This window comes from Erythrolamprus reginae, chromosome 1 (assembly GCF_031021105.1).
Source record: "Erythrolamprus reginae isolate rEryReg1 chromosome 1, rEryReg1.hap1, whole genome shotgun sequence".
NCBI lineage: Eukaryota > Metazoa > Chordata > Lepidosauria > Squamata > Dipsadidae > Erythrolamprus > Erythrolamprus reginae.
Window position 1 is genome coordinate 86,759,331 of NC_091950.1, and position 26,397 is coordinate 86,785,727.

General features: G+C 43.3%; 1 protein-coding gene across 1 annotated transcript in view; it reads right to left on the reverse strand.

The window, feature by feature from the left end:
• Positions 1 to 617: 617 nt before the first annotated feature.
• LOC139161659 (cytosolic phospholipase A2 zeta-like) overlaps positions 618 to 26,397 on the reverse strand; it is a 52,893-nt gene continuing 27,113 nt past the window's right edge. The window contains exons 15-22 of the mRNA XM_070741136.1: positions 24,649 to 24,871; positions 23,379 to 23,493; positions 20,604 to 20,741; positions 19,012 to 19,119; positions 8,991 to 9,185; positions 4,775 to 4,941; positions 2,249 to 2,435; positions 618 to 835 (exon numbers count right to left, since the gene is read on the reverse strand). Coding sequence (XP_070597237.1) covers positions 618 to 835; positions 2,249 to 2,435; positions 4,775 to 4,941; positions 8,991 to 9,185; positions 19,012 to 19,119; positions 20,604 to 20,741; positions 23,379 to 23,493; positions 24,649 to 24,871 — 1,351 coding nt within the window. The remainder of the gene's footprint in view (positions 836 to 2,248; positions 2,436 to 4,774; positions 4,942 to 8,990; positions 9,186 to 19,011; positions 19,120 to 20,603; positions 20,742 to 23,378; positions 23,494 to 24,648; positions 24,872 to 26,397) is intronic.

The following is a 26,397-nucleotide window of genomic DNA, read 5'->3' on the forward strand; positions in this document are numbered from 1 at the left end:
GAAAGTGTGCACCAAGAGCCATTCAGCCCAGTCCTGCACCTTCCCAGATGCTCTTCTAAACTCCCATACCGGTTTGTTCACTGGGTGCCCAGTTTGCCTCAACTTTGGGATCTGTTCCTCGGCATCTACCTGCTGGGTTGTCACAGAATCTGACCCTTATCAATTGGATGAAGTTGCCCATGTCATCTATCTTGAGGGCCACTTGACAGTCACAGGATGACCTTATCACAAGATGTGATGTGGTTAAAAGGGGGTGGGGGGCTTTTCTCCTTTAAAAAATACTTATTGTTTAAATGTTTAGATTAAGCCTTTATCTTCCTGTTGCATTACATTAGTGTAAGAATAGACAGTGTATAGGAAGAATACAGGAAAAGTAGACACATAGAAATCCAATTAAACAAACAAAAATTAGAACACATTTTAATACCGCTACCATTAAAATTGCATCTGCACAATCTTGCTTATATAGTTGACGTGCCTCTGCCCTCACTGCAAAAACTCCAAATGTTAAAATTTCTTAGAAAAGTATCAGCTCCATACGTCTTTTCAACTATTTAAGCATTTTGATACTTAGTCATCCAGCTCTAATCAAGTCTAATTTTCTCTCTGTGTGTGTGTCATTTTTTCCTTTTCTTGAATTTCTTTCGCATCATGGCCATAGAGAGAGCTTTTGTAATGGTATCCTTGTTGTTGATGATATTGTAACAGTTTAATTGCAGCAATCTATCAAACTGCATTGGCTCATAGGTGAGGTTCGTAGAACTATAGGGACTATCTTCGGCGAATATTTGGAAGTCACCAAAAGACTTTTCCTCTTCGGTCTCACGTTTTATTCCTTGAACAAGAAAAGAAAAAGTGAGCAATTTGCTTAAATTGACACTTTTGAACATTGGTGCTAGAAAAGGCTCTTGAGAACACCATAAATGGTTAAGAAATGGTTAAGAAAACAAACACAGACTCCAGAACAAATCTAGAGTTCTCACTCGAGGCCCACACGGCCAAGCTAAAATTATTTGTTTGTTTGTTTGTTTTGTCCAATACACAATGAGAGTTTTAGTGGGTATATATATATAAATATACACATAGTAAAATACATGATGAAGGTTATAGAGGAGATACTCATAGTAAAATATATCTAAGAAAGAATAGAAAAGAAGATATAGTAATAGAACATATCAATGAAAGAATAAAAGAAGAGATATAGGAATAGAAGAAAGTTATAGGAGATATAGGAGAGCAATAGGACAGGGGACGGAAGGCACTCTAGTGCACTTGTACTCACCCCTTACTGACCTCTTAGGAATCTGGATAGGTCAACCATAGGTAATCTAAGGGTAAAGTGTTGGGGGTTTGGGGATGACACTATGGAGTCCGGTAATGAGTTCCACGCTTCGACAACTCGGTTACTGAAGTCATATTTTTTACAGTCAAGTTTGGAGCGGTTAATATTAAGTTTGAATCTGTTGTGTGCTCTTGTGTTGTTGTGGTTGAAACTGAAGTAGTCGCCGACACGCAGGACGTTGCAGCATATGATCTTGTGGGCAATACTTAGATCTTGTTTAAGGCGTCTTATTTCTAAGCTTTCTAGGCCCAGGATTGAAAGTCTAGTCTCGTAGGGTATTCTATTTTGAGTGGAGGAATGAAGGGCTCTTCTGGTGAAGCATCTTTGAACATTTTCAAGGGTGTTAATGTCTGAGATGCGATATGGGTTCCAAACAGATGAGCTGTATTCGAGGATGGGTCTGGCAAAAGTTTTGTAAGCTCTGGTAAGCAGTGTGAGATTACCAGAGCAGAAGCTATGTAGGATTAGGTTTACAACTCTTGAAGCCTTCTTGGCTATGTTGTTGCAATGGGCACTTAAATCTTTTGTTATTAGTATACCTAGGTCTTTAACGGAATGGGGATTATCTGTGATAATTAGATTATTCAGTTTGTATTTGAAGTGCAGATTCTTCTTCCCAATGTGTAGGACAGAGCATTTGCTAGTTGAGATTTGGAGTTGTCATGTGTTATTATCATATTTTAGACACATTATTCAAATCCCAACTTTTCTAAGAAAAAAAAGAAAAGAGAACAACCAATAGTGAAGTGGATGGATTCATTATAGCAATGATGAAGTACACCATTGGAAGACTTGACCAGACAGATTGAGGAACAGATCATCCTGTCGATTTGTGAAGCCCTCGTGATTTGACAAGCAACTTGATGGCATCTATTCGATTAATCCATCGATCAATGCATTGCTTACCTGGTGCTTTGTAATTTTTAAATGTTTCATTCACCAATGGGAAATGAAGGATAATGGGGGCCCTGGGATCTGTAGCATTCAAAAACATGTAACACTCCTTTGGTTGCTTTTTGTCACTATCAGTCACAGCAATGTGTGGGAAAGGGATCCCTCTTTCTTCACAGTATCTCTGTGCTTGATGCAAGACCTGATATGAGATAAGGAAAAGTTGCAAATGTATACTGAATTAAAAATTGGCTAAAAATATGCTGATGTTTCAAAAACAAACACAATTGAGATTTAACCAATTAGAATATCTTAGCAGTATAGTTTCCAATGCAATAAATTTCCAAGTTGGTGGAGTAAATAATTTATTATGTTGAACCAATGCTGCATTAGCCAAGAATTTGTAACTGCCACCATTCTTTCAGAAACCAAACTCAAGTAATTAGGTAAGTGCCAAAACCCACTGCAACAACCTTGCCAACGAAGCTTCTGCTCCGGATATCTCACACCAGGGCATACAAGGACATACACCAGGGCATACAAAACTTTCGCCAGGCCAATCCTTGAATACAGCTATCTGTCTGGAACCCACACCGCTTTTTGGACATAAACACTCTAGAAAATGTCCAGAGATACAGTGATACCTTGTCTTACAAACTTAATTGGTTCCGGGACGAGGTTCTTAAGGTGAAAAGTTTGTAAGACGAAACAATGTTTCCCATAGGAACCAATGGAAAAGCGATTAATGCGTGCAAGCCCAAAATTCACACCTTTTGCCAGCCGAAACGCCCGTTTTTGCACTGCTGGGATTCCCCTGAGGCTCCCCTCCATGGGAAACCCCACCTCCAGACTTCTGTGTTTTTGCAATGCTGCAGGGGAATCCCAGCAGGGGAATCCCAGCATCGCAAAAATGAGCACTTCGCTGGCAACGGAAGTCTGGAGGTAGGGTTTCCCAGTGAAGGGAGCATCAGTGAAATTGCAGCATCACAAAAACACGGAAGTCCTCGAAACCCCACCTCCAGACCTCCGTGTTTTTGTGATGCTGTGACTTCGCTGAGGCTCTCCTCGCTGGGAAACCCCACCTCCGGACTTCCGTTGCCAGCGAAGCGCCCATTTTTGCACTGCTGGGATTCCCCTGCAGCATCGCAAAAACGCAGAAGTCTGGAGGTGGTGTTTCCCATGGAGGGGAGGCTCAGGGGAATCCCAGCAGTGCAAAAACGGGCGCGCTGGCAACAGAAGTTCGGAGGCGGGGCATGCCAATGGAGTTGGCTTGGGTTTGTAAGGTGAAAATAGTTTGTAAGAAGAGGCAAAAAAATCTTAAACCCCGGGTTTGTATCTCGAAAAGTTTGTTTGACGAGGCATTTGTAAGACGAGGTATCACTGTACTTTACTAAAAGAGCCCTTCACTTCTCACTCACAACAGAATACCTTACACACCTAGACTTATAATCCTAGGTTTAGAAATCTTAGAACTACGTCGCCTTAAACACGACCTAAGCATAGCCCATAAAATCATCTGCTATAACATCCTTCCTGTCAACGACTACTTCAGTTTCAACCACAACACAACACACAACAGTTATAAACTTAAAGTAAACTGTTCCAAACTCGACTGCAGGAAATACAATTTTAGCAACCGAGTAGTTGATGCATGGAATTCACTTCCAGACTCTGTAGTATCATCACCTAACCCCCAAAAGTTTACCCTTAGACTATCCACTATTGACCTCTCCTTATTCCTAAGAGGTCAGTAAGGAGTGTGCATAAGTGCACCAGTGTACCTTCCATCCCGTCCTAATGTTTTTCTCTTAGTAAGATTAAACTTTGTTATATCTTTGTATGCCACCAATATAATCCTTCGGGATTGGGTGGCATAGAAATCAATCAATCAATCGAATAAATAAATAAATTAAATAAATAAATAAATAAATAAATCTCTAGTTAAGATTCTATGTAGTTCAGAGAACCCCCAAATCCCTTTCCTGGCTGGCCCTGCCCATTCCACTTCACCCCTCCCAGAAGGTGAAAAATGGGCCTACCAAAAGTTTGGGAAGGTCCATTTCCGGAGGGCCTCCAGAGCTTGGGAAGCCATTTTTGCCCTCCCGGAGGCTTGAAGAACACCTATAGAGCCTGGGGAGGGCAAAAGCACCCTCCTCACTATGGTGCAGGAGGCCTCAGCAACTGGGTAGAGAACCCCTTGCTAAAAATTTTGAAGCCCACCCAATTGAAACTATTGCAAGACTAAACTAGCCAAGCTAAATCAACTTTAATAAAATTTTAATAAAACATTAAAAGAAGAAAGTCATAACTCAGTGGACATGTGTTTTGTACAAATATATAAAGTCTCAGACACAATCCTTGGCACCAAAAATTAATTAATAAATACTGCATTTGGGTTATTCAAGTATTGACCCAGAAATTATCATTAGTCCAGTAATAAACTATTGTCATAAGCTAGAACTAAGGACCAATATCTACATATGGTATAGCAGATTCAGAGGATTCCAAGCAGCTACTTTCAAGTTTATTTATAATGCTCACTTCAAAGGGAGCTTGCCAAGAATAATTGAATGAGAAGATCACATCCACATCTCTCTGTGACTGAAGCACCAATGGAAAGGGGGAATTGATAGCAAATCCCCCGTCCACCAGATGCAGACTGCTTTCTTCAGGAGTCAATTGATTAGGTACAGCATCCAGATGTGTCTCTGAAATAGCCCAAAACCATTATTGAAACACATAGATTCACCAAAAGATAACTTAAAAATAAAATCAATATGCTGTGCGTTCATATGAAAAACAAAAACGATTGGAAACAATAAAAATTGCATTGCCCTGATATCACAACGTTCCTTGATAAATTGAGGTTGCTATGATTCTCAGCCCGTATTCAAATATTAATCACAGCTTTGCTGAGTTGTAGTTTACCTAGGGGGAGGTACCATATTTTCCGGAGTATAAGACGCACCTCAGTTTTGGGGGAGGAAAATAGTGGGGGGGGGGGAATCTACCTACCAGGTATTCATCTGACTAGCGTCCTTAGTCTGTTTAGCTTCAGCACATTAGGGCAGAAAAAAGCCTTTTACAGAGGCAGTAGGAATCAAAGCAAGCTTTAGGGCAGGAAAAAACTGCTTTGGAGGGAATAGGAATTTAAAAATGCTGCAAGCCAGGAAGACCATTAGCACTGCATTAGGGCTGAAAAAGCCTTTTCAGAGGGGATAGGAATGAAAACAAGCCTGCAAAAACTTATGGCTGGAAAACAACTTTCTTCGCAGGGAGTAGGAAGCCGGGAAGATCGTTAGCATCTAGTTAGGGCTCAAGGGGGCTTTAAAAAAGCTACATTTGGAGCATAAGATGCACCCAAATTTTCACCCTCTTTTAGGAAGGAAAAGGGTACATCTTATACTCCGAAAAATATGGTACATCTCTGTTTCTTAGCTGGGGGAGCTAGTGTTGTCCAGAGACATCAGTGGGCCACATGACAATGTGCCAAGATGCACAGAATGCTGCAACTTCCCCACCAAAATGATATCTATTTATCTACTCACATTTGCTTTTGAACTGCTGGGTTGGCAAGAGGCATGTTTCAGTTAATAGCTCAACCCTTAGGCATAGGGCATAGATTAGAATCTTTAATCTAGAATGAAGTTACAGTGGCTGTTGATTTCTCACAGCCAATGAGAATATATAAATGGATTTTAAACATCGAGGATTTACAACTTAATTCTTCTTCACATTCTTCTGGTTTAACTGCTCCTTGATGCAATGTTTGATGGCTTATCTAATGACCGTCTCTGGCCTGGGAATCACTGATTCACATGTCAACCCTCAAAGCAATCCTTTACCCATTTCATGCCTCCCTCCCTCCTCTGGCACACTCAGGTGCTTTTCCCATCCCTTCTTCCCTCCTCTTTCCTCTTCCATCCCTTACCTGGAACTTCCTCCATTTCTGAACTATTAAAGCCCTACATGGCATTAAAGCTCTACATGGCATTGGACCAGAATACATCCGGAACCGCCTCCTACCGCATGAATCCCAGCAGCCTATAAGGTCCCACAGAGTTGGCCTTCTCCGGGTCCCGTCGACCAAACAATGTCGTTTGGCGGGCCCCAGGGGAAGAGCCTTCTCTGTGGTGGCCCCGGTCCTCTGGAATCAACTCCCCCCGGAGATTAGAACGGCCCCCACGCTCCTTGTCTTTCGCAAATTACTCAAGACCCACCTTCATCGCCAGGCATGGAGGAACTGAGACATCCTCCCCCAGGCTTTTATATTTTATGTTTGGTATGTATGTGTTGTATGGTTTTAAATTGTTGGGGTTTTAGATAAGTTTTATTTTAATATTAGATTTGTCTCACTGTTATATTGTTTTTGTATTACTGTTGTGAGCCGCCCCGAGTCTTTGGAGAGGGGCGGCATACAAATCTAATTAATAATAATAATAATAATAATAATAATAATAATAATAATAATAATAATTCCCACATCCAAACTCACAGCTTCCATTTCCTTTTCTCCCTTGCCTAGATTTCCACCTGTTTTGTAATTCTCCACTCCTTTTCTTTCTTGATTAGGATCTACTAAAAGCCCTGGAATTATTTCCCTTTGTAGTATTTCTTTCCCCCCCCCACCAAAAAAAATATTTTATTATAAATATACATAAACAAACATAAACAAAACATTATAAAAACATTGAACTGTGAATGGCAATCCTGTTTCTTATTTTCTATAATGATATTTCTATATTACCATCATTTAATATTTTTAATGCTATATACATTTAATTTTACATAGGTTCTTACTCTTTCTAGTATTTCATCACCAAACTACCTGTGGTGGATTGTACTGACTGTGATGATTGTAGACCTTCTCCCCCACTACATCAAAAGAACCAGTTCAATAATAAAATGCCTTGATGTGTCCATAAATAGGTTTCTCAGTTGGAAAATAGAACTCATCAGAATTCTTATATTGACACTACTTCAGTTCATGTTCATACCATGTACAAATTCTATAAGCCTAGGGGGAAGGGGAAAAATTTCAATTCCCCCATGCCTGGCGACAGAGGTGGGTTTTAAGGAGCTTGCGGAAGGCAAGGAGGGTGGGGGCAACTCTGATATCTGGGGGGAGCTGGTTCCAGAGGGCTGGGGCCACCACAGAGAAGGCTCTTCTCCTGGGTCCCGCCAAATGACATTGTTTAGTCCACTGTTTCCCAACCTTTTTTGAGCCGCGGCACATTATTCACATTTTCAAAATCCTGGGGAACATTGAGCAGGGGGGGGCGCAAAAAAGTTTGGACAAAAAAATCTCTCTTCCTCCCTTTTGCTCTATTTCTCTCTCCCTCCCTCTTTCTCTCCCTCCCTCTTTCTCTCCCTCCCTCTTTCTCTCTCCATCCCTTTCTTTCTCCCTTCCTCTCTCTTTTGCTCTTTCTCTCTCCCTCCTTCCCCCCTCTTGCTGTTTCTTTCTTTCTTTCTCTTTCTCTCTCTCTCATTCTGTCTCTCTTGCTGTCTCTTTCTCTCTCGTTCTTTCTCTCTTCCTTCCTTTCTCTCTCTTTGCTCTCTTTCTCTCTCCCTCCTTCCCCCCTCTTGCTGTCTCTCTTTCTTTCTCTTTCTCTCTCTCTCATTCTGTCTCTCTTGCTATCTCTTTCTTTCTCTCTTCCTTCCTTCCTCTCTCTTTTGCTCTTTCTCTTTCCCTCCTTCCCCCCTCTTGCTGTCTCTTTCTTTCTCTTTCTCTCTCTCTCTCTCATTCTGTCTCTCTTGCTGTCTCTTTCTTTCTCTTTCTCTCTCTCTCTCATTCTGTCTCTCTTGCTGTCTCTTTCTCTCTCATTCTTTCTCTCTTCCTTCCTTCCTCTCTCTTTGCTCTCTTTCTCTCTCCCTCCTTCCCCCCTCTTGCTGTCTCTCTTTCTTTCTCTTTCTCTCTCTCTCTCATTCTGTCTCTCTTGCTATCTCTTTCTTTCTCTCTTCCTTCCTGTCTTTTGCTCTTTCTCTCTCCCTCCTTCCCCCCTCTTGCTGTCTTTCTTTCTTTCTCTTCTCTCTCTCTCTCATTCTGTCTCTCTTGCTATCTCTTTCTCTCTCTTCCTTTCTTTCTCTCTCTTGTTCTCTCTCTTCCTTTCTTCTCTGCGGAGGCCGGCAAATCTTTTTCCTGGTAGGCTGGCTGGGGATAGGGCGCGCGCACGCACGCACCCCTGACGTTCCAAAGAACCTTCTCCGACCTCCGCTGTGAGAAGGTTTTCTCCGAGCGCTCGCCGCCATTGCAGCCACCACTGCGGGAGGAGCTGGAGAAAGGGGCAGATCGGGCGGACGGGCGGGCGTCAGCGGCAAGAAGCCAGGGGCGCGAGGGGAGCGGAGGCACTGGGGGGTGGGGGCAGCCGCGGAGCCGGCCTCCGCACTTTCATCGCTCCCCACCCCAAACTCCAACGCCCAGCTCCTTACGCAGAAGAATTAAGCTCTCCTTTTTCCTGCCTTCCTTCTTTGGGGCCCAGCAGGTTTGCGCCGGAAGCAGCAGCATGGGACAGGAGCCGGGGGACAGCTGTGAGTGGGAGCTCCAGCTGGAGCTTCCCTAGGAGCTTCGCGGCACACCTGACCGTGTCTCACGGCACACTAGTGTGCCGCGGCACACCGGTTGGGAAACGCTGGTTTAGTTGACGGGACCCAGCGAAGGCCAACTCTGTGGGACCTAACCGGTCGCTGGGATTCATGCGGCAGAAGGCGGTCCCGGAGATACTCTTATAAAGCAGCATAAACTTATGCTCAGCATTACCTTTCCATGCTACAAATTCTTGATCATTCACATAGTTCTGGTGCAGATGCAGTCCATGAAGAAAGTTAAAATTTTCCCCGGTGGTGATTCGTGATTTAACCAAATTGCTAAATAAATGTGTAAAGACTCCTCCTGGCATGATACCTTGAGACTGCTTCAGTGAAGGGTCAAGAGACTGAGAACCAAACAGGTCATCTGCAAGACAAAAAGTTGCACAGTTGAAGTACCTCCATTACATTATTCCATCATATAGCCAAGTCCACCGCTTGTATATAGAATAAACCACATTATTGTGATTTATATGTAGAAACCACATTAGCTTGAAACAGTGGTGGGATTCAATTTTTTTTCCTACTGGTTCTGTGGGCATGGCTTGGTGGGAGGTCATGTGACTGGGTGGGCATGCCCAATTTGACATCACTCACAGCCACACCTACTCAGTCACATGACTCCACCACCAAGCCACACCCACAAAACCCAGTAGGGGAAAAAATTGAACTTACAACTGTTGCAGCATTTCTTTCTACTTATTTTCTGGCCTAATCTGTCAAAGGCCTCCTCGTGCATGCCATCCACTCTCAGTTGCATGTGTCGCCCTCTTTCCCCTCCTTTACCTCCCCTGGCCCTAGCACCACTTCCGCCCTCACAACCAGTGATGGGCTCCTACGGGAACAGTCAGGAACCCAATTTGCACTGAAAGATGTTGAAACAAAATGCATAAGCCACATCCATGGTTGCTGTGGTTGTCTCTGGGCTAACTCCTGCCCCAAGGACTGTGGGAGTGGATGTAGGTGTTGGTTATGACCTTAAAAGCCCTTTGTTGTATCCTGTAATGGCTACCTTGTATCTCTGTAAATAGTTTGTTCCTTGCTAAAGCGCTGTCTGAGCTGGAAATCAGGAAGTCACTCCTGATTAGCTCAGACGCGCCCTGCTCTTGCTTTGGCGGGAACCGCAAATGTATAAAAGAAGCAGTTTCTCCCAAGCAGAGCAGACGGTACTCGCTGAAAGTCACTTACCTATGCTGAGCTGAATAAAAGTACCGTTCTAAACAACCCTGCCTCTGGGTTTACTTCACTGGCGACGACGGACGAAAGAAACTACGCGTGCAACATGAACAATCTCCAAATTGGCCGGGCTCCTGAGTTCTTCGACCCAGAAAAGACTTCCTGGGACGACTACCTAGCCAGCTTCGAAATCTTCCTCGAAGCAGCAGGAATACGGGACGCCGACCGAAGACGGGCCTTTTCCTAAATTACTGCGGTCCAGAAATCCGCGCCCTCGCCCAGACTCTCACCGACCCACTGCCAGCAAGATCCGTCGCTTGGGACGTCCTACAAGACAAGCTCGCAAGCCACTTCAGGCCAACAAAACCAGCCATGGTTTTCCGGCACCAGTTTTCGAGAATGGCTCAGCGCGAAGCGGAATCAATCAACCAATTTGCAACGCGACTTCGAACGGTGCTTGCGAAATGCAAGTTTGACAACCCGGAAGCTCGCCTCACCGATGCCTTAGTTTTTGGCATGAGAAACGCCGCGGTCAGGAATAAACTCCTCACCGAAGACGAACCGACCCTACAAACAGTGATTAAGCTAGCGCAAACCGCAGAGGTCGCCGACGCCGCTGCTAAAGAGCTGATAGATCACGAAAAGAAAGAAGTCATCGCCAAGATAGACTCCACGTTCTCCCGCGCCGAGGACCCAGATGACCACAGCCCACCAGCTTGCAACGAGGACAGCTGTTTCCTGCTGCAAGACCAGCCGAGACAACACAGACTTTCTCACCCCGCCACCCCCTGCACCGGCTGCCGAGGAAACCATCAGCGCCAACGTTGCCCCTTCCGGGACGCCATATGCCGCCGCTGCAACCGACGGGGCCACATCGCCGAAGCCTGCAGAGCATCTGCACCGGAGGACACCTTCTCCACACCGCGCCACCAACGACCCCAGAATCAAACACCTCAACCGCGAGAAAACCGACCTTTTCGTTTTTCGAGCCGTAAGAACTACTCAGCCGCTAACCGCGACTACTCAAGAGGTAACACTCAATTTTCCGTGAATACCACGGCAACAGAAAATGGGGGCAAGATTGTTGTTTCTTTACTTTTAAATAACAAGCCATGTTCTATGGAACTTGACACGGGGTCTAAATACACCATTATGCCGTGGGAAAAGCTTAAATTGTACATGCCTAGCCTGTCTAAATCTGAGCTATTGCAAACCTCGTTGGTAATTAGAGATTTTCAAGGGGGGATAATCTCTGTTCTGGGCAAAGTGAATGTACCTATCATATTTAAGAATGTTAAATGTACCCTACCCATGATTGTTGTTACAGGGGCTAAACACTCTCTCCTGGGGTTGGCTTGGATGGAACCTTTGGGAATTGAAATTTCTGGTATTTGCAATGTAAACTGTGATAGCATGCCTAACTTTTTACAAGAGTTCCCTGAAGTGTTTAGCCCCACCTTGGGGTCGTATAAAGGGCCCCCTATCTTGTTTTCCATCGATCCCAAGGTCCCACCTGTCCGGCTCAAACCTCGCAGGGTACCCCTTCCGCTACTCCCCAAACTTGACCTGCAGCTGGATAAGCTCATAAGCCAGGGTATTTTAGTTCCTGTGGAGCAGGGACCATGGGAAACACCCATAGTCACCCCTCTGAAACCAGATGGCTCCTTAAGAGTTTGCGCTGACTATAAATCTACGCTAAATAAGGCCCTCCAACACCACCCTTACCCCATTCCAGTGGTACAACAACTCCTGCACTCCCTGGGGGAAGGGAAAAGGTTTGCAAAGATCGACCTCGCCCAGGCTTATCGGCAACTGCAGGTCGATGAAGCGACAGCAAACGCGCAAACGATTGTGACCCACAGGGGTGCCTTTAAATGTACCAGATTACAGTTTGGAGTAAGCATAGCCCCAGGGATATTCCAAAGCATAATGGAAAGATTGTTATCAGGGATTAAAGGGGCCATTCCCTATTTTGATGACATCTTAATTGCAGGGGAAAACCAAGAACAGCTCAACAAAAGGATTAGGGAAGTACTCCAGAGACTTCAAGACAAAGGATTGAGAATTAAGCCTGATAAATGCGTTTGGGGAACCAACAGTGTAGAATTCCTAGGGTACAAAATCGACAGGGAAGGTATCCACCCCACCACTGAAAAACTGAGAGCTATTAGAGAAGCCCCAGAGCCACAAAATAAGACTGAATTGCAAGCCTTTTTAGGCCTTCTTAACTTTTACTCCGTTTTTTTAAAACAGAAGGCAACAGCAGCAGAGCCTCTACACCGTTTGCTACAGAAAGAAACCCCTTGGACATGGGGGAGAACTGAACACGAAGCCTTTGTACAAATAAAACCATTATTGACCTCTAAAAGTGTGGTAGTCCAGTATAGTACTTCTCTACCTATCAGGCTTACGTGCGACGCCTCCCCGTACGGCGTGGGAGGAGTCTTGGCTCACGTTTTGCCTAACAAAACAGAGGCCCCAATTGCTTTCTTCTCCAGAACGATGACCAATACCGAAAGGAACTATAGCCAGCTAGATAAGGAGGCTCTAGCTCTAGTGGCAGGAGTAAAAAAGTTTCATAATTACCTTTTTGGGAGGAGTTTTGAATTGGTTACCGATCACAAGCCCTTATTAGGCCTATTAGCCCCCAACAAGCCTACTCCTCCATTTATGTCCCCAAGATTAATCAGATGGGCCCTTTTCCTCTCAGGATACCAGTACGAGCTCATCCATAAAGGGGGTAAAACCATCAACCACGCAGATGGCCTCAGTAGGTGCCCCATGGCAGAGTTAGTGGAGGACCCTGCCCCTTCTGCGGATGTCTTAATGATAGAGCTCGAAGACAACCCACTAACTACTGCAAGAGAAGTGGCTGCACATATGCAGCAAGATCCAATCCTAAAACAGGTGGTTAACTGTGTACTAAAAGGATGGCAATATGATTCTGTGAAACCTGAGTTGTGTGACTACAAAACCAAAAGACTTGAATTGTCATATGTAAAAGGTTGTCTATTGTGGGGGGATAGAGTGATCGTTCCTAAAAGCCTAAGGGAAAAGGTACTTGAAATGTTACATGTGGGCCATCCTGGGATTGTCATGATGAAAGGCCTAGCTAGAGGGCATTTATGGTGGCCAGGTTTGGATGCTGATATTGAAAATTGGGTAGCCAAATGTGACCCATGCCAAGAATCACGGCCTAACCCCCCCCCCCAAAACAACTCCAGCAGAGTGGGAGCAACCTGCAGGGCCTTGGTAACGGGTCCATATTGATTTTGCAGGGCCAGTGGGGTCACAATATTTCCTAATAGTGGTTGATGCATTTTCCAAATGGGTGGAAATCATAGCAATGAACAACATAACCACAAGTGCCACCATCAAGGTTTTGCGCAGACTGTTCGCTACCCATGGTTGCCCCGATATCCTAGTGTCTGACAATGGGCCTCAATTAACGGCCAGGCAGTTTGAATTATTTTTAGATAACCTAGGGGTCAGACATGCACTCATCTCACCTTACTCGCCCTGGGCTAATGGTTGGCGGAACGTTATGTTCGCGTGGCTAAGGAAGCATTACGCAGGTCAGGCCCAGGAGATGTACAACAGAATTTGGACCAGTTCTTGTTAACCCAGCACATTACCCCAAACTCTCACACGCATGTGAGTCCTGCTGAGTTACTAATGGGAAGGAAATTAAGGTCCCCACTAGATAGGTTACACCCAAGGTTTTGTACTAATGACCCAATATATGTAAACCCGGAAAGACAAATGTATTTGGGACAAAATGTATTTGTAAAAAATTTTGATGGAGGTGTAAACTGGATGAAAGGAATTGTTGTTAAACAGACTGCTCCAAAAACATATTTGGTGAAACTGGAGGATGGTCGAATGTGGAAACGGCACATTGATCACATTCGGAAATGCATGGGAAACCCCCTGGAGCAAACCGTTGACAAAAACTCTCCCATTCCAGCAGACTGTAACTCGCAACCCGATTTACTAGACATTCAAATGGACTTATCGGGTCAGGGGGAATCCTCCAGCGACGCCGAACCATCGTCCTCCTCCGAAGCCATCGTCGTGCCGGCCAGGCCGAATCAACAGGCCGGAGCCCCAACTAGGCCCCAGCCGAGCCGGGGGAACAACAGCGAGCCAACCTCCACCGCCGATAGCGAGGACGCAACTGAGCTGCGCAGGTCGGAGCGAGCCTCGCGGCGACCCAACAGATTGGACGACTTCGTCACATGGCTTTCGTGATGGATGCATCCAACTAAGGAGGGAGGGGTGTTGTATCCTGTAATGGCTACCTTGTATCTCTGTAAATAGTTTGTTCCTTGCTAAAGCGCTGTCTGAGCTGGAAATCAGGAAGTCGCTCCTGATTGGCTCAGACGTGCCCTGCTCTTGCTTTGGCGGGAACCGCAAATGTATAAAAGAAGCGGTTTCTCCCAAGCAGAGCAGACGGTACTCGCTGAAAGTCACTTACCTATGCTGAGCTGAATAAAAGTACCGTTCTAAACAACCCTGCCTCTGGGTTTACTTCACCCTTCATGGCATTGGACCAGAGTACTTCCAGAACTGCCTGATACCGCACGAATCCCAGCGACCGATAAGGTCCCACAGAGTTGGGCTTCTCCAGGTCCCGTCGACCAAACAATGTCGTTTGGCAGGCCCCAGGGGAAGAGCCTTCTCTGTGGCAGCCCCGGCCCTCTGGAATCAACTCCCCCCAGAGATTAGAACTGCCCCCACACTCCTTGTCTTTCATAAATTACTCAAGACCCATCTATACTGCCAGGCATGGGGGAGTTGAGACACCTTTCCCCCAGGCTTTTTTATATTTATGTTTGGGTATGTATATGTTGTTTGCTTTTTTAAATATGACACGGTTTTATGTGCTTTTTAATATTTGATTTGTTTTCGCTGGAATATTGTTTTTATTATTGTTGTGAACCGCCCCGAGTCTTTGGAGAGGGGTGGCATACAAATCTAATAAATTGAATTGAATTGAATCCTCCCAGTGTCAGAGGCCAGTTTTACTGCCGACTGCTTTTGACAGCGAAGCGTCAGTAGCTGATAGTGAAAGTGAAATGGGATCCTCAGAGGGGGTAATGGCAGACATCCCATTAGATAGTCGCCCCCTGAGTGATTCATCATCATTATCATCACTGGATTCGGAGGGAGAGACATTCATTGATGTGCGCAGATGCAGGGCAATGTCTAGGAAAGAGCAACTGTGTAAATACTACAGGAAATAAGGGAGAGCACCTGTGGCTGGCTGTAATTAGACTAATTGGGGGCTGCTGTTAAATTGGCAGCATTCTGGCCTCTGAGTGTGGAAGTTTATCCCTTCAATGAAGGAGAGAAAATACGAGCCAAACACACTTTTAGTCAGTCAGAGAGCTCACCTTCAAAGCAACACCCTTAAATGCTGCGAAGAACAATAAACAGACACAAAGCTGATAAGAGCCAGCTGTAAAGACATCACAGCCACCTTCCTTCAAGAATTCACAAGTCCCAAACTAAACTATGAAGTAGTCCAAACATCCTGGAAACAGTTCAAATAGTTCTAGTAGAATCCTGATACTTTGAATCAGGATTCTACTAGAACTATTTGAACTGTTTCCAGGATGTTTGGACTACTTCATAGTTAAGTTTGGGACTTGTGAATTCTTGAAGGAAGGTGGCTGTGATGTCTTTACAGCTGGCTCTTATCAGCTTTGTGTCTGTTTATTGTTCTTCGCAGCATTTAAGGGTGTTGCTTTGAAGGTGAGCTCTCTGACTGACTAAAAGTGTGTTTGGCTCGTATTTTCCTTTCGATAAAACAGTATTATTGACTTTACAATTGTGTGTGTCTGAATTCCTACCTTTGAACTTAATTGGGGGCTCACGTCAAGAAGCCCAGCAGAACAATGGTGTTACTAAAATTTTTGGTAGCCCATCACTGCTCACAACCACCTATTTTGGGGGTTTTACCTTCCTCCCACAGCATCTGAACCACAAGGCAAGCTCTCTTTTTCAGTGCGACTGTGAGAAGCCTCCCAGCTGCTGCCTCTTTGCCAACCACTTCCCGGCAGCGGCGGCTGGCTGGAGGCTGCCAAAAACTACTGGAAGTCTAAAACACACCAAAAAAGCTGCTGCTGTGCTGTCACTGCCCCATTGCCTGATGCACCAGTCCCTCTGCTCCAGAGCAGCAGGCCATGGGCTGTGCATGTACCAATGGCACAAAGAACAGGGCAATGACAGCACGGCAGCAGCTTTTTGGGCATGTTCGAGAGCTCTGGTAGCTTTCGGCAGCCTCCAGGCAGCCACCACTATCAGGAAGTGCCTGTCAAAGAGGCAGCAGCTGGGAGGTTTCTTGCAGTTGCACCAAAAAAGAGAGCTTGCCTTCCCCTCCACCATCAGCTGCCGCAGAAGGAGACTAAGCCCGAAGAAAGAGACTGCCATGGGGGAGGAAGCATGGCTAGGACCGGGACCTGTGAAGGAAGGAAATGGGTTGACACATGTGACTGGTGAAGGGAGCAAGCAGCAAGCAGGTGGCAGTTCCAGGACAAGGCTGGAGCCAGGGAATAGCACATTTCCCAAGCCGGATGAGGTGGGGCAGTGATCAGGCAGCAGATCCAGGTCCTCGAGGAACGGTATAACCCTGGGGGCCTGGCCCCCAACACAAGGTGAAAGGTAAGTGGGCGGCATACATTGCTTACCTTTGGTGAGATGAGATGAGCAGGCGTCAACGAGGTGACTGGTGAGGTGATTACCTGAGCCACATGGCATTGGTGACATATATAGTATGGGTGTGGGCTCAGCGAGCAGCCAGAAGGGGCAAGTGGCGAGCAGGTGGGTGGGTGGAGCGAGTGGTGAGTGGGCTGTCAGGGTAAGTGGCAACTGAGGACCAGGCAGGCAGGAGTGGGACTATCCAGAGGTCATTACCAGTTCAGAGAACCAGGTCAAGTTTCCCCTACTGCTTCATCCAAACCAATGTGAACCAGCTGAATACAACCTCTGGCTTGAAATATGCCAGCCTCACAGACATGCCAATTTAAACTTACTGAATCAAAGTTAATGAAAAAGCGACACTATACTTGAAATTTGTATGTTATTTCAAGAAAACGTGGTCCTTTTTTTAAGAATCGCAGAAAAAAAGTTGAATTAAAATTTTCAATCTGAATTTGCAAGGTTATAACTTATACAAATTTAAATGGCAGCATTTTTTATTAATTTTGAATGAACAGTAAGAAATCTGATTGTAGAAAACATTATTCCAAGCAATCTTATTTCTGCATTCATGCACTTTTTATGTGTTGTGATTCAGCCTGAGGCTCCTCAGGGACTGCCTGGAGCTCTGCCGGATCCATGCCCAGAGGAGGAGGACAGTGAACAGGAGGGGGAGGACCAGGCAGATGAGGGAGAGGAACGTCAGGAAGAGGAGGAGGGAGAGCAGCCTGAGACCCCCGGGGGGGGGCTCTCCCCAGCTAGTAGCCTGGATTCATTGGATGAAGACGCACAGGCTATAATAGACATGAGGCAGAGACGTGCAGCTCAAAGAAGGGGCCAATTAGAAAGGTATTTCCATCCCTGAATTGGCAACAGCTGGGTTTGGGTATGGTTCTCCTCAGCAGGGTTGAAAAGGCAGGCCCGCCCTTAGAGTTTTGTGGAGAGTTATCAACTGGGAGTCCTGTGACCTTGCTTCGATTCGTGGCGTGTCTGATCTTGGCTTGTGGCCTGAAAGACTTGGGGGAGGCGTGGGTTTTATTATCTACAGTGTTGTTTTTGCCAGCAAGAATCCTGGCCTTCGTGAAACCTCTGTGAAGCTTCATAGTGTTCCTCTCTGTAAGAACAGTTTTTGTTACCTGTGTTTGCTTTCCAGTATATAAACTGCCTTTGCTTTTTATCAGTGTGTCTGATACTCTTTTTGGTTGGTGTTGGCGTCTGGGGGGACCCAGACAGAACATTATGGAAACAATTTTTACTTATAAAACAACTGGTTTCTAATACTATTTTTCTTACCAAAGACAATCTGTAAAGATGGAATAGATACACAATGCATTTTGACAGGAAGTACCAGAAGGTAACCATCTTGAAGTAACCTTCAAAATTCTCTGCATCTCATTAATTTCCACACCTCACATCCAACTTATATAGAAAATATTTAACATATGTATCCTATTATATCCATCTCATATGGATCACACTCTAGATGAAAAATGGTGGTGACCTCAAAATAAGATCATGCTATGTTTATCTATACCAGAGGGGCAAGCTATTGCTATTTTTTGTTTCAAAATCATAGAATCACATTGACCTGTTAGAAAAACTGCTCCCCTTAGATTAAACATGTTAAATTTCAGCAAATATTGGATTATTTCTGGAATTCAAAATAATAGCTTTATGGAAACAGTTTTTATAGATGCTTTTTTAAAAAATTGCAGGACTGTAATGTATTTTATAATGCATACTCTTAGTTCTAGTGTTGTTTAGAATTGTTCTGGAGATCCATTTTCTGGTATATTTTGAATAAAGGACTTTTAACCTGAGCAGCTTTTGATTGGGATAGGAACGGATGCCAAATGTTTATCAGAATAGCTTCCACTGTATATTCCGACCCTTTGGAACCAACTCCCCCCAGATATCAGAGTTGCCCCCACCCTCCTAGCCTTTTGTAAGCTCCTTAAAACCCACCTCTGTCATCAGGCATGGGGGAATTGATACTTTCCCTCCCCCTAGGCTTATAAAATTTATGCATGGTATGCTAGTATGTATGATTGGTTTCTAAATTGGGGTTTTAAATTAACTTAAATATTAGATTTGTTTACATTGTATTATTATTGCTGTGAGCCGCCCCGAGTCTGCGGAGAGGGGCGGAATACAAATCTGATTAATAAATAAATAAATAAATATAAACAGAGGAAAGGTACACGTAACAGAAAATAATAATTGCAATAAGCAGTATCCGTTTGATCAGTAAAAAGAGAGAAAATAGAAAATGCTTCACACATTTTTTAAAAAATGCTGAAAATAATATCCTTTACCTACAATTCTGATGGCATCTTTCACAGATTCTGTGTATTTCAGCTGAGAAATCTCTGCATCTTCCCACATGTCATCTATATTGCCCGCAAAGGCACTGGCCCAAATTCCTGCAATAGAAGTAAAGCAAAGAGATTTTTTTTCAGATCACTAGAAACTGGCAGAACTTTTTCTGAAGATTCAACTGAGTATAATTTATGCATCTCTGTAATCATTCCTGCACACTACCTCCAATGAATTCAAGAGGCAGCAAAGATTGGTTCATAGTAATGATGCCAAGACCCAACTACTACAGGGATAGTGCTCGACTTACAGCCATTTGTTTAGTGACCATTCAAAGTTACAATTTATTTTATTTACTATTTGTTTGTTTTGTCAAACCAATAATGTATGTATTGGTGGTATACAAAGATGTAGATACTAGTAAAAGAGAAACATTAAGACAGGGGACGGAAGGCACTCTGGTGCACAATTGAACTGAAAATTTGACTTATGACCATTTTTCATACTTATGATCATTGCAGTATCCCCATGGTTAAGGCTGGATCGAAACATTTGGAGCAAGTAGAGAATTTTTTTTAAAAAAACCCTACGATAGACAAGGTTTGGAAAACATTCTTTGAGAGAGAAACAATGAAAGAGCCTGCAAGATAAGAGCTAGGAAGATCATTAGCAGCTAGTTAGGGCTGAAATAAAACCTACATTCAGAGTATAAGACACAACCAAATTATCAGCCTCTTTTAGGGAGGAAAAAGTTGCATCTTATACTCCGAAAAATATGGCAAGTGATTCCGAGCAATTTACAAAAGTTAAAAAGTTCACCATCTAATAAGTACCCATTAAAAACCCTCCATGGACCATAAATGTTGGTTATGACTTATAAAGCCCTTCATGGCACCGGACCAGATTATCTCAGGGACCGCCTTCTGCTGCACGAATCCCAGAGACCAGTTAGGTCCCACAGAGTGGGTCTTCTCCAGGTCCCGTAAACTAAACAATGTTGTTTGGCGGGACCCAAAGGAAGAGCCTTCTCTGTGGAAGCACCGGACCTTTGGAACCAACTCCCCCCAGAGATTAGAATTGCCCCCACCCTCCTTGCCTTTCGTAAGCTTCTTAAAACCCACCTCTGCTGTCAGGCATGGAGGAACTGAGATATTCTTTCCCCCTAGGCCTTACAATTTACGCATGGTATGTTTGTATGAATGTTTGGTTTTATAATAAGGGTTTTTTTAGTTGTTTAGTATTGGATTGTTACATGCTGTTTTTTATCACTGTTGTTAGCCGCCCCGAGTCTGCAGAGAGAGGCGGCATACAAATCCAATAAATAAATAAATAAGCCAAACAAGCAAATAAGCCACTTGATTAGATCCTTCTCCATCTGTGTGCATTTAGAAAATGTCTAGCCCACTTTTCATTGATTAAAAAAACCTCAAAGTGGAAAAATAGCAAATTAAAAGAGTTTACAATAAATTTAAACACTTTACAATACATACAATCCCAATAAACAAAACGTTACATGGGTAACATTTATCTAGTTGGTTAGTAAAAAAAAACAACCATCTACCTTATCACCAGCTTATACATCTGAACTTACCTTGGAGGAAACAGATTCTGGGCTCCTCATGTTTGTCAAGCAATAGTCCCATGAAAAATTCACTGCCATAGTCTTCCATGCGTATGAAAGCCCCATATTTATGAATACCAAATTCATAGGGTGTGTATTCAGCCCATTCTAAAGAAATGATTGAAAACAACATATTCCAACTTAGCTGCACTACTATTTTCTTCTCCGAGTGGAAAGAAGTAGAAAATATAGACAGTTTATAGAGAAATGATGAATGGAAGGAAGGAGAAGTGGGAAAGAAGGAGTAAGAAAGTAGGAAGCGGGGATGAAGGTTGAGAGAGGGGAGTGTTGAGTCAGACTGAAGATTAAGAGTTGAAAAAGATGCAAAATAAGATACAGTACAGTAATACCTCGTCTTACGAACTTAATTGGTTCCCGGAGGAGGTTCGTAAGGTGCAAAGTTTGTAAGATGAAACATTGTTTCCCATAGATGGAAAAAGTTCAGAAGAAGAGGCAAAAAATTTCCAAACCCCGGGTTCGTATCTCAAATTGTTCGTATGGTGAGGGGTTCGTATCACGAGGTACCACTGTATTGCTTTATGAAATATTGAAAATGTATATAAGAACATAAAAAGAGCCATGCTGAATCGGCCCATCGATTCCACACAATGGCCCACCAATGGGATCTTGAACAGAAAGAGAGGGCAAAACCCTCCCTTTCCCTTGACCCCCAACAAATGGTACTCAAGGGAATCCTGCCTGCCTCAACCAACATAGAGGCGACACTTGGGCCTCCATTTCAATAACCACCGATACACTTGGCATCCATGAATCTGTCTAATCCTGCCTTGAAGCTATACAGGCTCACAGCTGTGATAACCTCTTCTGGAAGTGAATTCTACAAACCAACGACTCTCTGAGTGAAGAAATATTTCCCTTTATTTGTCCTCACTTTCTTATGAGCTTTAGGGAGTGCCCCCTCATCTTAGTATTGTGTGATAGAGAAAAGAATTTTTCTCTATCCACCTCTTCTATACCCTGCATGATTTTATACACTTTGATCAAGTTACCCCTTAAATGCTGTCTTTCAAGGCTGAAGAGACCAAGACGTTGCAACCTGGTTTCATAAGGGAGGTGCACCATTTCCTGGATCTTTCTTGTTGCCCTTTTTTGCACCTTTTCCAGTTCCGTTATATCCTTCTTGAGGTGCGGTGACCAGAACTGTACATAGTATTCCAACTGTGGTTTCACATGTGGTATATGTATCTTATTGATATATTTTAAGGCACATGTGTTTTGTTATAAAATTGGAATTTGTGGAGAAAAATAAAAACAAAAACATTTGGAATATTTTCTTCTCTGAGTCCATCAGCAGTGGTTTGCTCCCAGTTTAGTCTGATTCTGCAAACCTGGAGCAACCCACTGGCGGCAGGAGGCTCCGTCCACCCACCCGGGACACCTCTGCGCAGGCACAAAAGCGTGACGAGCACATGCATGAGATCAGAAATAAGTTTATTTCTTGAAGTAATATTACAATGCAAGAAAATGATCTGTAACCATGGGAAAGGCTGATGTAAGCCATAATCAGTATGTAATCATAGGTCTGCTAACTGTGCTACAACCTGATTGGCTGTAACCTATATAAAAGGAACAGCACCCTTGCATGGGTGTGGTTTTGGTTTCTAGTTAATGGTTTGTGGTTCGTGGTTAGATTAGATTAGATTTATTGGATTTATATGCCGCCCCTCTCCACAAACTCGGGGCGGCTCACAACAAGGTAAAAACAATACATAATAACAAATCCAATACCCACCAATCCAATTACAATTTTAAACTAAAAAATTCATAAAAAACAACCCCAGAATATTAAAACACGCATACAGTCAATCTAACACCAAAACAACATGGGCAAGGGGGAGATGTTTCAGTTCCCCCATGCCTGACGGCAGAGGTGGGTTTTAAGGAGTTTGCGAAAGGCAAGGAGGGTGGGGGCAATCCTAATCTCAGGGGGGAGCTGGTTCCAGAGGGTCAGAGCTGCCACAGAGAAGGCTCTTCCCCTGGGTCCCGCCAGATGACATTGTTTAGTCGACGGGACCCGGAGAAGGCCAATTCTGTGGGACCGAACCGGTCACTGGGATTTATGCGGCAGAAGGCGGTCCCAGAGATATTCTGGTCCAGTGCCATGAAGGGCTTTATAGGTCATAACCAACACTTTGAATTGTGGCTGCCCCGACCCTCTGGAACCAGCTCCCCCCTGGAGATTAGAATTGCCCCCACCCTCCTTACCTTTCGTAAAGTTCTTAAGGCCCATCTCTGCTGTCAGGCATGGGGGAACTGAGACATCTCCCCCGGGCCTATACAGTTTATACATGGTATGTTTGTGTGTATGTTTGCTTTTAATAATGGGGTTTTTAGCGTTTTTTTAAATTATTAGATTTGTTCTTACATTGTTCTTGTTATTGTTGTGAGCCGCCCCGAGTCTACGGAGAGGGGCGGCATACAAATCTAATAAATAATAATAATAATAATAATAATAATAATAATAATAATAATAAATAATAATAATAATAATAATAATAATAATAATAATAATAATAATAATAATTTTGTTCAGGAGCTCAGGTTCATGTATTTATACTCCCTCCACCCATTTTCCCCAAAGCAACAATTTAAGGAATATCTATTTGCCTTTGACTTCAGTTCTACCTTTGCTTTGTCCAATTAGAGAACAATGACCTTTGTGTGGTTTTGGACTGCATTTGATTTTAACAACTTTGCAATCCAACTTCAGTCCTATCCTCATACCTGTAAATTGGCTGGTTTTAATATTCATCCTCACATTTTGAGCTGCATAAATAGGATACGGGTTTTGTCCCTTTATGATTGCTTTCTGCTGGTCAGATAGCTTTGTTGGATCCTTCTGGTTATGTTAAAATAAAACAGCACAGTTGATGTACACTTAATTTTTCCAAGTGAAATTCTTAACAGCTTTATACTCTGCTATACCTTCGTCAGTCTGACTGTCTTCTGATAATTAAGTTTCATTCCAACACATTAGGGCAGTGTTTCTCAATCCTGGCAAGTTTAAGTTGAGTGGATTTCCATTCCCAGAATTCCCCAGCCTGATAATGGTAGCTGGATAATTCTAGGAAATGAAGTCCTCATCTTAAAGTTGCCAAAGTTGAGAAATGCTGCATTAGGGGATACAAAGAATGAACACTAGCAACTGGTTAGAAATGAATAAATAATGACCCATTAACCCCCCCCCCTTTTTTTGCAAAATATTAAGAATCATGTTACCACATTTAAATTGCCTAGATTTACATCTTCTTCACCTTTAGTAGCAATTCCCACTAGTGTCTGAGATGTACTATTCCTATAGAAAATAAAAGAGAGGGGGTAAGGGAGGAAGAGGGAGAGAGAGGAAGAGAAGGAGAGGGAGGGTAAGAGGGAGAGAGGGAGTAGGGAGGGAGGGAGGGGGAGAGAGAGAGAGAGATTATCTCAAAATGACCTAGTTGGCTTTGTGGCTAAGGGGCTAAGGCAAGACTAGAAGTCACATCTCCTTTTTTTACCCAACATCACTATCACCACTGTCGCAATAGTGAAAATGATTAAAGTCCATTTGAACTTTAATTACCGTGGGGGTGATGGATGGAAGCTGTTTAGTCATTTGTTCAAAACAAAATTTCTTTTATTATAAAAGTAGAAAAAATAAAACATGTCCCGGTGGACAAAACAACAAATACGTCTTACATGATGGTGAATAGAAATAAGAATGGAGTTTTTAGGATGAAGAAGAAGGAAGTAGTGTTAGATGTGGCAGGATATTACATCATAATAGAAGGAACTTAATAAAGCACACACAGTTAACTGTTTAATTACTAAATGTCTCTGGAGCTGGCAATATTCAGCGTGACAACCACTACCCTACCACAACTACATCAAACTAGTTTTCTCTTAGTAATAATACATTACTACTGAGGTATGGCATTTATTCCTAGTCTTAAAGTTAGAAATAAGTTATCTCATAATATTGTAACTCTTCTTTCACAAATTTTAGGGTGCAAATTTTTACCTTGTTGTTTAGGATGTACTCTATGATAAGGCCCCATAAATCCACAAGGGTGGCTTTCCTTCCCGTTTTCTCCAAGGCAATTAACTCCTGAAAATAATATGCTAGTTGTTCAGCAGAAAATGCCCCTACTTTTCCACTTGTTACAATTTTCTGAGCACTGTCAACTGCACTCTGGAAATTACTTTGCGACCAGTAAGCGTCTTTGTAGAGCATAGACATACACCTACCAAAATCATAATTTTGAATTTCAGTTTTTTAAAAAAGGAATATCTACAAATAATTCCAATATTTCATAGGCAGTAAGTTAATTGCTTGGATATCAGGCATAGTTTCTCTTGCACAACATATTCCATTAGGACTGGAATGAGATAACAATACAGCACCTCTGATGTTGGTGCTATACTGCAAGAAAATAGAAATGTATTAGGAAAAGAATTGAGCTAGGATAAATTCTAAGATCATTTAAGCCAGTGTAGTAGTAAGGAGTGTAGTTTAAACCTACCAGTACTATGATAAGAAGTTATTTTCAATTAAATATTCTCACTAAATTCTAGAGAAGATCAAAATAATTGTTTTCTCCATATTCTTTGTATTATAACCTCATTTTTCCAATACTGTGCAAACCGTAAGTGAAATGATCAAATACTAGTTTCTATTAACAGGTACAGCATTTGATTGGGCACTCCCTATTTTAAGCACTTGTTGCCTGTTTGACAATGAATGCAGCTATCCAATTATGTAGAGGTCCATAAATGCCATAAAATTTTGGTTTTAGTAGTAGTTTGTCATGTACCATTGAATCAAAGGCTTTACAGAAGTCTATGTAAATTGTGTCTATTGCTTTGCCCTGATTGAGTTGTATAGTCCATATGTTTTTGCAGTGTAGGGGTTGCAGATTACAGGATAATTTTTTTTCTGAAACCAAATTGTTTGTTAGATAGTAGGTTGTTTGTCTCTAAATGTAGAGTAATGGATTAGTTAATAATTGATTCCATGATTTTGTGGATGATAAAACATAAAGAGATTGGTCTGCAATTTTCAGCTAGACTGGGGTCTCCCTTTTTGAAGATAGGGATGATCATGGCTAATGACCATAGGTTGGGCAAGGAGCTGGTCCTGAAATATTTTTTCAAAAATTATGCTTAGAGGTTCTGCTGTGGCAGTAGAAAGTTTTTTTTAAGAAGTAGGCACATAGTCCACCAGGTCCAATAGATAGAGATGTTTTTAAACTGCAGAGTGCTTGCTTGCTTGCTTGCTTGCTTGCTTGCTTGCTTGCTTGCTTGCTTGCTTGCTTGCTTGCTTGCTTGCTTGCTTGCTTGCTTGCTTGCTTGCTTGCTTGCTTGCTTGCTTGCTTGCTTGCTTGCTTGCTTGCTTGCTTGCTTGCTTGCTTGCTTGCTTGCTTGCTTGCTTGCTTGCTTGCTTGCTTGCTTGCTTGCTTGCTTGCTTGCTTGCTTGCTTGCTTGCTTGCTTGCTTGCTTGCTTGCTTGCTTGCTTGCTTGCTTGCTTGCTTGCTTGCTTGCTTGCTTGCTTGCTTGCTTGCTTGCTTGCTTGCTTGCTTCCTTCCTTCCTTCCTTCCTTCCTTCCTTCCTTGCTTGCTTGCTTGCTTGCTTGCTTGCTTGCTTCCTTCCTTCCTTCCTTGCTTCCTTGCTTCCTTGCTTCCTTGCTTCCTTGCTTCCTTGCTTCCTTGCTTCCTTGCTTCCTTGCTTCCTTGCTTCCTTGCTTCCTTGCTTCCTTGCTTCCTTGCTTCCT